This window comes from Penicillium verrucosum (assembly GCF_028828655.1).
Source record: "Penicillium verrucosum strain IBT 35672 chromosome Unknown utg000002l_segment0_segment0, whole genome shotgun sequence".
NCBI classification, from domain to species: domain Eukaryota; kingdom Fungi; phylum Ascomycota; class Eurotiomycetes; order Eurotiales; family Aspergillaceae; genus Penicillium; species Penicillium verrucosum.
Window position 1 is genome coordinate 3893310 of NW_026643211.1, and position 14103 is coordinate 3907412.

Consider the following 14103-nt stretch of genomic DNA (forward strand, 5'->3'; position numbering starts at 1 on the left):
TTGGTCAACGTGTCATACAGTTCCAAGTAACGACCTATTTATAATGAGATTACGTCCAGGCTAAGGAATAAGGATGATATTTACCAAAATCTGCAGGGAGAGTGAAAAACAAATGCGGGACCATCCAAGGTTGCGTTCCCTGTGACGACATCTCTCATGTCTGTTGCGGTGCCATCTCTTGTCGGAATACCCGCCAATGCCTACGCCGGTTCTTGTTCCGAGCCGGCCAAGCAACGAAGTCTTCTCCAAACTGACCGGGCGGATGTCCCCGGTCAGAGGAAGGCCTCATGGCGCTGCTGAGAATAAGGCGCATTCCTGATCGTAGTCTCGATCCTTGGTGAGAGGATAAAGTGTGAGATATTATGGGATAGAAGAACGCGGGCGGGTGAGATCACAAGCGGTGTAGATGTATCCTGGTTTGGCCCAATAGAGGGCATCTCGTCGACTATTCGGTGTGGAAGACGATGGGTATTAGCCAATGACGACAAATGATGCTGTGAAGCGAGAACTCAGCCAGAGTCGACAAACACGCCAACCAACAACTGGCCACGACAATGTCACCATCAATTGCAACTGAGGCAGTGGGGTGTGTAGAGAGAGAGATGTGTGAGAGATGTGTGAGAGATGTGTGAGAGATGTGAGAGTGAGAAGTGAGGGAGAAGTAAGAGAGAAGTGAGAGATGGAAGGTAGTTGTATACTCTTAGCTTGGAGTTCTTGCTTCTTCTAGGTACCACTTTCTAGGATAGGAAGTTACTTCTAGATCAATTACATTTGAACACATCTCTACCTTGTATCCTTCAACTTCGACAGTGTTATATATAGACCTACAGATGTTCTTTGTGGCCCCATCACAACTATATATACACACAACTATATATACACATATATATATATAACTACCTATGTTGACGTCTCTCGACCTCGACAACGTCATCACCCGTTATCGTTCCCGTTATCGATGGTTCTGGTCTTCTGCATGGAGATCGTATCATCATCGTCCTCATCGGCCATGGTAGCCAGTCGAATGGTGTTACCCTATACCCTCAGCGTGCGCCAGCCCAATATCTATCCAAAGCTGAGATGACTTCTGCCCCTCACTATCCTCCCACCTATCAATCAATCAATCAAAGTTCAATTAACCTGTTGCAGTCTAGTTAGTTAACTAGTTACGTATGACTATGTAGGCGCTTCATACGTAGACTACGTACAACTTGAAAATCACATACCAGGACTGCTGTTTTCTGTATACACAGTTGTTAGATGAAATACAGGCTATGTAGGAATAAGATGTTAATCCAAGGGATTGATATTGTAGACTCTAGAGAGAAAAAGAAGAAGAGAAGAGAAACTAGCTACGATCTAAACATAAACCTAAGTCCTGTGGGTCGAGATCACATGCAGCCCCACATGGCTGTCACGTGACTCCAACAGCTTTAGAATTGACTTCGATAACCGCTAGAAGATACCCCGGTGTTCCGTTAATCTTATCCTAGATAGATATATAATCGGATATACGGAAGCTTCCTACTCACTTAATAGGGACAATAGCTACCTATTTAGCTATGGTATTGATGCCGGTTTAAAGATATACGCTTAGCTTAACGCCCCTAAGGAATTTAGTTAGGGCGACGATCTCCGAGTCACGCTCGTAGAGGTGCCTAGGAAGCAAATCACGCCTTCAACCTACGTTGGTGAGAAGGGTAAGCGAACTTTGCTAGGCTATAAAGCATACAATTCTTCTGTAGAAGACTCTTCCTCGCGTAGAAATGAATACATGCCTATGCCTGTTTCTTATTCCATTGCCAAGCGTGACACACTTACCCTTGGCCCTCTGGTCACGATCCCCGATGACTTCCTTAATTGCCCTAGTAAGGGTAGGGGAAAGAATTCTTGCGTGATATACTCAATATACGGCACGAAAGTCAGTGACAGCGATGACTCGAAACGAGATGTCTCTTCTCTGTTCGTCCGTGACGATGATAGTGGTTCTTGTCCTATCTACCTATCCCCAGATAGTGGAAAGTGCTACGATACAGATTCGTTCCTTTTCGACCGCGCTTCTGACCCACAAGAGCCTAAAAAGATAAGTCTCAGCTTCTATAATAACAACAAGAAATTTATATATTTGAGGTATCCCCGGTGTAACGCAAAGAACGACGGGCCGACGGGTGTGGCGAAGGTATGCCTTAATTGTTTATTTTTTCCTCTTCCGGTTCAACAAGACGCAAATACTGATGAGAATATAATAGTGGTATCTTCCCGAGTTTATGCTATCCAGCTCACAAGATATCAACGACAACAGAAGGTGCTCGGCAAAGACAACAAAGGAGAACTCCGTCAAGGGAGCGAACAATGTATACCTCATTGACGGCAATAGCAAATTGCCCGCGAAGGACTTCCGCACGGAGCACGTCTTCGAGGTACATCTGGTCAAGCATTTCCTTGAGTGGGTGTGCGGAGGAAAGGAATCCAAATATGGAGGTCTTGGCGAGGTTCCTTTCCCTAAGAAATGGACACGTCCTGACTCGACTTGGTGCTCGGAGGTGTTTGGAGGTAAGAAGGCTAGGGGAGTGTGTGTAGCGTCTTGTTGATATTAACTAATGATATCTGTATAGGTTCTAGTGGCGGAATGACTTGGTCGAGAAATAATGGGCCCAAAATGAACTAGGTCCAACATACCGCTGAATTCCTCGGAAATGGCCAATCGCTTGACCTGCTCGTTATGTATCACGAAAAGCCCAACGGAGTCAAAGAGGTTATTACCGAAGGAAGGAAGTCTAGCCTCCCTAAGGACGACCCTAGCAACGGTTACATCGTTGAGCCAAAAGAGATAGCGGACAAGGTCATGATGACTGCTACTGTTTGGAACTATCTGCAGGAATTTAGCGACAAGTGGACCAAGCCCAGTCAGAACATCGAATTGATCTCGGACGAATTCGACCATGAATATACCCGCCAATATTCCTAGAACAAGCCAAACGGATAGGCCCTTAAGCCAGACGATACCCCCCGGGGCCTCAAACACTGGGGTCTGCGTACCCTATGGGCCTACTGGATTGACAACCATCTGGCCAAGATTGAGCAGATTCAGGCGGATTGGCACAAGACCGCTAAGGACCAGATCAGTTCCATAAAAGATAAGACGGACCCGAAAAAGATAGACGCTGTCGCGAAGAAGTTCGCAGACACCACCATGACTACTGGAGACGCAGCAGTGGGAAAATTCAAGTTCCCAACGTCCAATGCGGGTAAACCGCTTCCTGGTACTGCGACAAGTGCATCAAATGACGAAAGCAAGTACGGAATGTGGGGAGGCAACCAGCTAGGAAAGCTGGGCCTGTAGTAGATTTGACGAGGCCACCCGAGAAGTACCTAGTTGCAGCTGTAAATTTAGCCAATTTCTGACTATAACACTCAATTGATTTTGTTGCTGTTCATACTAGTAGGGCATGCTACTGGGCAGTCACCTGACTTTATGTCTCTCTCGGTATATTAAGATTTCCACCTACCAGTAGTACCATATTCAATCTACTAGTACACACTTGCACATTCTCTCCTCCATACTACCTACGTACCTCCTCTCATCATGCCCGGATGCTCAACTTACTTGGTCGATTAGCCCTAAGTGTCGATCTTCTCCCTGCTTACGTAACACCCCTCCCCTCCATTTAAGCCCGTCGCTCCCCACGTTTACTTCAGTAGTCTCTTTCAAACCTGTTTTCCTCATCAAAGGTCGCTGCTCATTTGCACCAACCATAGCCCCAGTTGCAAGATCTGAGATGGATTGGCAGCAAGTGCGCACCTACACGGACCATTTGGGTCATCCTGTCGTGCTCGAGCAGTATGTCTCGCCAGAATACGAGACAGACCCCGATCTGGAAACTCCCATTCAGGTCTACAGTCTTGTTCCCCTGGACGACGACCACGAAGAGCTCCGAGAATACCTCATGCAGACGTTCTCGGATGACGAAGTGAAGCCTTTGTTCGAAATTTACTCATACCGCCCGCCCGATGGCTTTGCCTGCATTGAGCATAATCGCATGGAAATCGCGCGTCGCAAGCAGCAACATCGGTCAGGAGTCGAAAATCCTCTTCCACTGATTGCGCGATGGAATCGTCCCAATCGCCTATCCAATATTGGATTTTGCGTTCTGGTGCGATCGCACAGTTATCGAGTGGGCAATATGGAGGACTCCGAGGAGGCTGAGGAGATCGGCGAAGGCCCGGATTTACTTTACTTCAACCGCACATTTTCTAGTACACGCGCTGATGCTGACTTGGCGCAACATTCACCCGAGGACAATGAAGACCTTAGGTCAGAGGCATTTGAACTATCTATCGAGCGTGTTACGGAGCAAATAGATATCGGCCAGATAATAATCCTCGATTTATTCCTTAACGTCTCTTCTTATGCCGATCAGCGATATGCCTTAGATGTTGATGAGGGCGAACCTCCTGGCCAAGATATGCCAACAGAAGAGCAGATTCGTGACCAGCTCGGCCAAGAAACCTCGGTTAGTGGCTTTTCTCTTAGTCCGGCATTCCAGGTTTCTAGAGAAGCCGACATTGTTATAGTCACCAATACTCCTAAGGGCAAAACCTCTAACATCCAATACGTTGTCCACATATCTTTTCTTAGTCATATACGCGACACGGCAGGTTTCTCTCTCCTCGAAAGCATAGCGCGTCTCTTTACAGCGTCTGTCCTCTCCTACCTTCCGGCTAATAAAACCCTCACCCTCAAATTCTTCATTCCAAAGTCCAATTCCTGGTCGGCCATCGGCCCCGCCCAAAATGAAGTTCTTGAAAGTTTATCCCAGCAAAATCAAGAAAGCCAGGAAAGCCCTTTCCCTATTGGCGCCCTTCACAATATCCTCTTAGAAGAGGATCAGCCCCCAGCTGCAAAACGAGTTACTCCTCGTGGCCCTGAAAAATATCTGTACAACTGGTTACCGTACGAATCTGGCACGTTCACAGTCGTTCTTGATCGCGCAAAATTTGTCTCCGAGAACGGAGTTTACTTCTACAAGAATCATTGTAGTAAGGTCAATGATTCGGAGGTTCTTTCTGATAATACGAATATTGTGCGTGGCGTGGATATGAGTGCGGTTGCTCGGCGGCTGGGAATGGTTGTTCTTGATGAATGAGCTAGTCTAATAGATCAATTTGACTCTTTTTGTATGTAATCAAGACGATTTGCTAGATTATGTAGAAGGATGTTACTATTCGTTTTCCTTCCTCATCTATAAAAGGCAGTACTAGTGGATGTGGGATAAGTAGTATTTACATTGGACATAACCAAGCCATGTGCTTCGAGCTCCAGAAAGTGAAATTCTTCAGGAAGCAAGGGGGCGATTGAGTCAAACTCATTTGTCACAATATCGGCCATACGTGTACTCCTAGTGATCAATTTATCTCTTTGAAGTTGTTTATCTTCACGATCTTTGTTTCAATAGCACCATTCAATGCAATGGTATCGCAGCTTCAGTCGCGTTTTCCAGAGGCATCGAACTAATTTGTGCTTGAAACCAAGAGATCAATCAGCCTACGCAATGGCAGGCGATCTTGCTAGACGGTCAACCTCAGCCAACCGCAGCGCGAATTATCGGTCAGCTCAATCGACTGGGAGTGGTACATTGCCGGGAATTTGACGAAAACACCGCTCCTCCCAATCTTCCATTGAGCAAGTAATCGTCCAACCAGAAAGGAAAATGGATAGAAAACTGATCTTCAGCGGTAGAAAAAAAAAAAAAAAGAAAAAACGTTAATGAGAGACTGAGCTCAAGGGGAATCGAGTCCAGGGTATCTGCGAGCAAGCTACTAGTATTTCAATCACGTCGACCAGCGATCTCATTGTCTCAAAATATCGGGACACCTCTGTATATATTTCCCGGGGGAGTGAGGTTGACAAGAAAGTCTGAGAAGTACGCCTTATGGGCCCTCAAATACTTACCTAGGTACATGAGAATAAGCTTAATCGCATTTGATTTCTTAACGTAAAGGGTAGGGGTTTTACTATTCCACCCATGTTGAAAGCGGAGGAGAAAGGATTAGTCTGTTGTCGTGGGAGGATATAGAACATATCATTGACAATGACTTCTCTTTTTTAGCCGCCAGAAATTCAAGCTGGCTTTTCCGGCATCGGTTTTTTCTAATTGCGATCTCAATTATAGTCTCTGATTCGCGGTATCAAACTATACCAGTTTTTTCTTTTTCTTTTTCTTTTTTTATAGTACTCACACCTTGCGTAAGAGTGAGCTGGTGCCTCAGGCACCAACACGCTAATCAACTTATTTATGGTCTTTTGTGCATCACCCTATGCTGACTTTCAGTCACTACTACCAAAATACAAGTCGATTCGATGCTTCTTGATTACCTAGACGAAATTGCCAATAGATTTACAAATTCGGTCCGGTTCCTGAATCCTTAGAAAGTTCAGTTAGCGGGGTTACCTGGCCGGCTCACCAAACTTCGTCATCAGGGCAGCTCGCTCCATCAAGTTAGTTCCAGGGACCTGGAGATACATTCCGATCATCCCAGAGAAAAATATATGTTTCTTCGATGCGTAAATCGATATTTTCGGCGATGTGATCATAGAGAGCATTCAGTATCACAGGGGTGATATACACAAGCAAGCCAGCTAGTCTGCATTCGTTGACAGTTGGCTCGAAAGATCAAGCCTGCTCCATTACTACGATACACTGTGACCTGCCAAAGAGTATTATTTCTCTATGGAGTTGATGCTCTATTCCAAAACGATGGGTGGGTAACGCGATGATCAGCCTTCGGTGGTAAGAAAGCACGGAACCTGCAAAGTCCTTCTGAATTGAGCTTGCATGAATTCGTCTCCTCGCATTCTCTCCTTCTCTCGCTCACGGTCCGCCGTGAAAATACAAGCCGCCTCACAAACTGCCTGTCGCAACTCTTCGCATGGGACTACGACCAATGGAGCTGTGGAAGGAAATGGTCAGATCAAATAAAATACCCACCGACCAGGATGCGAAGCTGAGGTACAATGCAGAGCGGCTTGTCTGCTCTGCTATCGTCCAAGAATACCATGTGATGATTCAAGAATGGACATGATCTTCCACTCCAAACCGCTCATAGGCCTCGAGATCTTGTTCGCTACTGAGTGGTTTCAATCCAGCAGTGCCCTCTTCGATGTAGTTCAAAGCTACCGATCTCATCCAAAACGCGTACGCGACCTAACGGAGGAGCTTGAGGGTCTGACTGGTGTTCTTGGAGCTCTAGCAGAGACCTTGAATGCGAACACCGATACAGAACTCGCTAGTCTCGAATATCCCCTCCTCCGTTGTGCGAATGCCTGTGAAGATTTCGAGGATGAACTCAAGAAATGTTCGACGCGATCTCTTGCCGGCAAAACGAGCTTTCGAGACTGGGCCAAATTAAAGTACATGGGCGAAGACATTGATGGTTTCAGACGAATGTTAGCTGGCTATAAATCAACTATCATCATTGCCCTCACTAATGCAAATCTGTGCGTCTCCTTATACATATTAGTCCAATTCCTTCCGCTTCACGGCACCAAGTCCCTCACGCGTAAGAAACTTCATCTCACTCGTTTCATCCAGAATAAGGTCATGGTTACCCGCGATGACAATCTTATGGGTGTGGGTCTGAGAAGACAGCCAGTGGAGCTGCGCTTGCACTTCATCGAAGGTGCCATGGGCTGTTAAGTCGCCGGCGTGGATATGTCTCCTGGTGGCAGAGGAGGGGTTGCATTGTGCGTGTCTGAAATGCATATTATGCGGACTGGAGGGAGATTTGAGTTATTTTGAAGAGGAATTGGCGTTGATGGTTTCTGTGGTTCGGAATGGGTGGGCCCTCCTAATAGGATACCCCAGAGTGGTTGTAATAATATACGCTCCAGCCATGTTGGTGGTCGTGACAGGTTGTATGGGGAGGGGAGTAGATGGTTGTTCATTTGGAGATTTTCCGACTCCAACTTCTACAGCGTCCTACGAATATATACTACAAAGATCCGTATGGGTGGGTGAATCCCACCCATTCTCAGAGCGGTCAATGGATCTGCCCCCTACCTAATTGAATATCCAACATAGTGCTCTGTATTAATCTGGGTTATAATATTATATGGTATACCCTGGGATTATCCAGCTTATTACCTGGTTTCCTGCCTACCTGCCTGCCTGCCTACCTCCCTACCTGCTTATCTGTCTACATAAAACATCCACCCACTTCCGATGACGAGTTCATACACAAGTAGAGTCTCGTTATTCGGTGGCTTTCCGAATTACCCGGACTTTTTGTATGATATCCAGGTTCTTGCAAAGCTGGCTTACTAGAGGGGGTGTCATTGGTAGCGGAGCAGGCAGGATATCGGTAAAGATGAAGTCAAGACGGGTAGACGGGCGGGCAAATAGGTAGACAGGCAGACAGGCAGGCAGGAAGCTAGGTATGAAACTGGATAGTCCTAGGGTATACCATGTAATAATATATAACCCAGATTAGCACAGGGCACTGTACTCTACTAGGTATGGAGGAGGGTGGACTTTGAAAGTGGGCAATTTGAATTTCACCCGCACCTTATATAAACGGAAAATAGTTTGGATTCTAGGAAGTCAGAATACATTACAAGGCAATAAAACCAATAAGGAGCTTTGGTAGTTCAGTGGTAGAATACTACTCTTCCACCATATCATTTCATCTGAAGTGGTTGATAAGTAGTGGCCGGGGTTCGATTCCCCGTCAATGCAATATCTTTGATCTTTTTGACCTATGAATGTTTTTTTCTTCGTTATTTGTTAGGCAATAGATTTTGCACAGTGTAACTGACTGTTATTGCAAGGTGGATGGAGATCAAACCCCAGAAAGTCAGTAACTCTTATGACGATGGTTGGCTAGTGGCTCAATGGTATATATATTGAACGAGTCCTTACTGTACTATCTAATCCTTACCTAGTTATATATATTACAACTCACTGGGAGGCTACAGAACTTGAATATCACAGTCCGATCTTCTGACCTTGTAAAGAAGTCTATGTAGTATATATAGTTAGTGAGTTTCTCTCTCCCGGGTATATATAACTATATTAATAAATTGTTCAATATTCTACTCTGTATACCGCACATAAGTTCTCGAGTATTGCAAAATAAGCGATCTAGTCACTGGATTAAGAAATACAACTCAATTAGCAATCTGGTTCTCTATTACTGAGGCATGGACTTTATTGTGCTATAACTAGTTAGTTACAATCAATGATACCTGGTACTTTACAATAGTACCTGTGAACATGTGACATATAGGTACTTTGGTTAAAAGACTGAGATGGATTGATACAGCTAGTTTTCTGTGAGTTACGGAGTACTCCGTACTTGTATTTAATCCACTCAAATCACCCCATTCCCCTGCAAGTAAGCTTCTTTTGAGTGCCCAGGTGGATTGGTGGATTTTACCTTTTGACCATCAAAATCAAATACCCGCACAAAGTTTATGCTGTGTATCATCACACCACGTACGGAGTATGGAGTATACAACATACAAGCAAGATTGGATTCTACCGCAATTTAGATATCACATCCAGAAGTACCAACATCTCCCCTGAAATAATTGAAATAATAGAAACTAGCAGAATCTTCCCTGCTAGCAAGCTAGTAGAATCCTGTGACCTTCCTGCCAAGGACGGAAGGAGGTTACTATAGCCTATGCACCATGTTCACATCCTTGTTGTGGATTCAGCACTAACAGAGAAAGGGCCGCTGCCGTCAAGCGTCGGGGAAGATCCTTGTTATCCAAGATTAATTACGGTAGGATACCGTGGTGGCTTGCTTGGCTTGCTATGTCCTTTGACACCTGTCAATTCTGGCTAGTGGGAGTGGGGTCGATAATATCAATTTAAAATACAAATTCTGGATTGCAATTGTAATTGTAATTTGTGCTTGTGTTTTTGTTGATGCTTGATATGTAGACTGCAAATGTATCATGGAATCTCCTATTAAGGGGGAGGACACATTTCTGTCATGTACAGGGATAAGGCCCTGTCAAACTGCCTTAAAAAACAATTCTGTCATGTACAAGGACTCAAATTTGTCCCCTCTCTGACATCGTACTTTTATCTCGTAAAAAAAAAAAAAAAAAAACGACAACACAACAACAACTGGAATAATGATCCGCGCTACCTAAAAGGGGAAGGTAAAGTTGACAGCGAGAAATGATCGGCATAGAGACGGGCGGGGTTCAGTACGGAATATATATTAAATTACTATGCTTATACTGTACAATATGTATTAATATCAGAATTAAGAGTCCCAGCTTTGATACTAAGTATCTTCCTTAATATATTCCATTGTTTTTATTAGATTGAATTGAGATCTGATATAGATCCTGTGTTAAAGGTGAGACTATCAGGGGAACATTGGAGATAAAGGAGAAAGAAGGAATATAATACCAATACAGAGAGATGGTATCCCAGATGATTCAGTTACGTACTTTGTACCTTCGAGAAGCAAGATCCCTGCACTTGCATGCTGCCAGGTGGAAGCCACTAGTATACATATATATAATACTATATACACTATATATTATATATATATATATATTATTATTATTTCAGCTGCCACATCAATCGACCCAAAGAAAATGTGTCTAGACCATGTATAGTAGTAACATGTCCACGTATACACCGGAAGCCAAGTCGGAGTTCTTCGTAGGTAGAAAAATAAGGCTTTTCTGTACTAAGTACAAAGTAGGCACCCTTAATGGGTCGCATGATGTACATTTTACTTCGTACTTTGCAGCATGTGCTACGCATGCATACGTACAAATCCTTTGAAGATGTACTTTGAACGTGAAACAAATTAAGGAAATTGCCGCCCCAGCCCTCGTGGCTGTCGTGGGGAACATTGAAGATCTAAGAGACAATGCACACGGGTGATACTCTGTTATCTGTTATATGGAGTAGACAACATAACTATAGTTACAACATTGTTGTAATTGTACAAAGAATGAAGTTTACCCCTAACCCTCCCCCCACTTATGTCTCCAAGCTAACTCGTTAACTTGTATATGACCAGACTGTTTACTTCATTAGGAAGGTTAAGTATCACTGGCTCCGGGACTCCACAACGGAGCCCATCCTGGGGGACTTTGCTTGGCGAATCATTTAGAAGACATGCATGCCGTTGTCTTCCCGTACCGAGACAGGGGACGGTAACGGTCATGCATTGGGATGTTGCCGAGCTGAATCCAGGATTATTACAGGGAAGACAATGATAATGATGAGGATCCAAATTCATTTGTACATTTCACATTATTGGCGGAACTTGACTCAAATCTGTTGGAATGTTGGGACCATCACGCCTTCCACGTACGGTGTACGGAGTCGTACTCTATACAATTCTTTGTGATATCCTTCATCGTATGTTGTAGACCTTATATGCATGCAATCCTGACAACAAAGCTGAATATCCATAGAAAAAAAAATAGAAAAAAAAAGGAACTCAAATTCCGGCCTTAGATATGTACTGAGAATGGACGCAATGAACGCAGAGAGGACCAGGAAACTCCATGGGCAAGGACAGAAGCAGAAAAACTTAAATAACAATAAAAACGCCGGTTCCAACGCCGTGCTCCCTTGGGAATGAGTCATGAGCTGATGCAAGAGACAGGCAGGAGATATCATATGTACCCCAAAACAAGGACAATATTTGAAAAAAAAAAAAAAGTTCAAAGACAGTAAGAAAGAACAGTAGAATATGGATCGCAAGGAGAATGAATGGAGTAATTGGTATGCGCGCTCCCGTAACTACAAATCAGATCGCAATCAAAGATGCAGAAAGGCAAAAAGAAAAGGCCAATCAAAGAGAAAGAAATGGTCTCAATAGATCAAAGGTATCAACTGGCTGGAATGGTTTTGCTGGAAGGGTTTCAGCACACGCTAAATCGCTAATATGAGGTCAAGGGTTGGCTGGGTCAGTGTTTACACTCGGATCCGGGTGGATCGGAATGCAGTGATGTCAATCGACTCAGCCGAAAGAGATGAGTTATCATCAACTTCAATGGTGCCTGCCGTGGTCATTGAGGGCTTATTCGCAGCAATGGCAGCAACCATGGCGAGTCGGGCTGCGGATGGAGTAGGGGGCGGTTTGGGAGGCCCTTCTTCGGCAGTCCCTTCTTGTTGTTTTTGCTCGTGTTCTTCTTGTTGTTTCTTTTCTGCCATAATACGGTCGACCTCATTGATAGCTGCCTCGAGTAGCATCTTGAATTTCTCCTCCACGCCGTCCAATTCTGTGCCACAGTCGCCAGATCGGAGGACTTGGTAAGCTGCGGTCTCGCAAAGCGCATGAGCAAGTTCCAATTGCTTGTCTGCGAAGTCAAAAGGGGAGTCTTTCCGAAGTGCGCTGGTCCCAGAGATACCGACAACTCCACATGTGGTCCGGGTGCTGCGAACACAAGAGAGTGGCCCCGCCTGTCCCAGTCCACTCGGCATATTCATCATGCCTTTGCTTAACAAGCCCGAGCGTAGTCCGGTGCGCGGCATCAATGACATCTGTCCTCGTCTAATGTTGTTCCTGGCCACCCCGATATCGCGTACAATTGTCTCGAGCGTCTGTTGTGTATGACCATCATACTCAATGATGACATTGTGCCGCGTGCTTACTACCGTGCTGTATTCTTCATTGGACTCGAGTGATGGGGCCTCATCTGTAGTGCGCTTGCGACCTGAACGTTGGATTTGCTCGGATGGATCCTGTGGTGTCTCCAGGGCTGGAGGTTCTGGGCTGGGACCCTTTCTTTCTGCGATCGGAACGAGGTCATTGGTATGGATGGAGCAAACAGAGCTGTTTTTGCGTCGGCGGGACTTGACATTTGCGTGGCGTCTGTAAGCTTCGGAGTATTCATTGTGTTTCTTGTGAGTGTGTGTCGCAAGCTCTGAAACGCGAGTGATCCATGTAGGAATATTGTCTTTCATGTGGGTGAAGGCCCCCAGAGCATCCATTGATGCCATGGCCATAACAAATTATTGAATCCCCCCCCGTTGCCACACTTTTCAGAGGCTCAAAATTAACGAATGGGCGGTCAAATTATTATAACTGGGTAGGTGTGCTTCTGGGTGTTCGTTTCGTCGTAAAAAATCGTGAGTTCGACCAGAATCGTATAAGGAGATGGAGAGACAAAAGGTGACAGAGAAAGCGCGAAGAGAAGAGATCAGTGACCCCTCAATGATATATGATCTGCAGTTAAAAAGGTGCAAGTAACGGTGAAGCAGAGAGGAGGGGAAAGTTGAACAGAGAAATAAAAGAACCTTGGGACGAGAAATCCAAGGAATATGGTATTGGTATGGTAAATACTTTGTTTAGTGGGTCATACCTTGGGTACAACGGAGTACTGTACAGAGGTACATTTAATACGACATATATAACCAAGTCGTATGGAAAAATAACCCCCCTGATGTGTATTTGATAGGAATCCTACGTATCCTGCCACACATCCTACACATCTTAGGGCTAACTGCATCTGCAACTTCTCTTCTTTCATTAATGATTGGACCGCTTGTCCCATTATCACTCGAGCGGTGAGGTGGATTACTGCATGTGTCAGTGTCAGTTTATGCAGACTAAGAGTAGTGTTGCCCTAGGGAACTGAGTCTATGGCGTACTCCATACTCCGTGCTCCATTAGTACTTTAGCTTCCTCTATGTCACTAGTTATTGGATATGGTAACAAGTCTTACATAGGCTCTAAAAAAAAGTCCATGGTGATCATTATGAGAATATGATCCTGATCATCCAAATACTGTATATTGTACTCAAGTCACCCATTCTTCGGAAAGTCCAGTCTCCCAGAGCAACCGAAATATATAGAGAGATTCCTGGAAACCTAGAGATTGTTCGATTAGACCTGGCCGAATAGAAAAGATAATAAGAACCCTGTATTTTCTAAACATCAACACCCGTGACGGGTACCTTTCCTAAGACAGGTTTGACACGTAACGGTCGGGGACCAAAAACCGGGGACTCGGGGATCATGGGGGATCACGGGGAATACCTCGGTATGTACTGGTATTATGAAAGTCAAATACTTCAAATACTCCAATACTGGTACACCAGGACACACACTATTGGG

General features: G+C 44.9%; 6 protein-coding genes across 6 annotated transcripts; 3 read left to right on the forward strand and 3 right to left on the reverse strand.

Moving 5' to 3' along the window:
* Window positions 1-154: 154 nt before the first annotated feature.
* N7516_007131 (uncharacterized protein) lies at window positions 155-445 on the reverse strand (the record flags this gene model as incomplete). Its single annotated transcript, XM_057219851.1, has 2 exons — window positions 378-445; window positions 155-333 (listed from the first exon to the last, which is right to left on the reverse strand). The coding sequence occupies exon 2, from the start codon at window positions 311-313 to the stop codon at window positions 155-157; it is 159 nt and encodes a 52-aa protein (XP_057073942.1). The 5' UTR covers window positions 314-333; window positions 378-445.
* Window positions 446-1562: 1117 nt separating this feature from the next.
* Window positions 1563-3343, forward strand: N7516_007132 (uncharacterized protein; the record flags this gene model as incomplete). The annotated part of the gene is made up of 6 exons (XM_057219852.1): window positions 1563-1565; window positions 1625-1700; window positions 1746-2179; window positions 2250-2570; window positions 2669-2906; window positions 3000-3343. 6 exons carry the CDS (start codon window positions 1563-1565, stop codon window positions 3341-3343), a joined length of 1416 nt encoding a protein of 471 aa, XP_057073943.1.
* Window positions 3344-3779: 436 nt separating this feature from the next.
* Window positions 3780-5147, forward strand: N7516_007133 (uncharacterized protein; the record flags this gene model as incomplete). Its single annotated transcript, XM_057219853.1, has 1 exon — window positions 3780-5147. One exon carries the CDS (start codon window positions 3780-3782, stop codon window positions 5145-5147), a length of 1368 nt encoding a protein of 455 aa, XP_057073944.1.
* Window positions 5148-6778: 1631 nt separating this feature from the next.
* On the reverse strand, window positions 6779-7059 carry N7516_007134 (uncharacterized protein; the record flags this gene model as incomplete). The annotated part of the gene is made up of 2 exons (XM_057219854.1): window positions 6779-6951; window positions 6990-7059. The coding sequence occupies 2 exons, from the start codon at window positions 7057-7059 to the stop codon at window positions 6779-6781; spliced, it is 243 nt and encodes an 80-aa protein (XP_057073945.1).
* A 14-nt stretch (window positions 7060-7073) lies between these two features.
* Window positions 7074-7697, forward strand: N7516_007135 (uncharacterized protein; the record flags this gene model as incomplete). The annotated part of the gene is made up of 1 exon (XM_057219855.1): window positions 7074-7697. One exon carries the CDS (start codon window positions 7074-7076, stop codon window positions 7695-7697), a length of 624 nt encoding a protein of 207 aa, XP_057073946.1.
* Window positions 7698-11957: 4260 nt separating this feature from the next.
* N7516_007136 (uncharacterized protein) lies at window positions 11958-12992 on the reverse strand (the record flags this gene model as incomplete). Its single annotated transcript, XM_057219856.1, has 1 exon — window positions 11958-12992. One exon carries the CDS (start codon window positions 12990-12992, stop codon window positions 11958-11960), a length of 1035 nt encoding a protein of 344 aa, XP_057073947.1.
* Between the last annotated feature and the right edge of the window lie 1111 nt (window positions 12993-14103).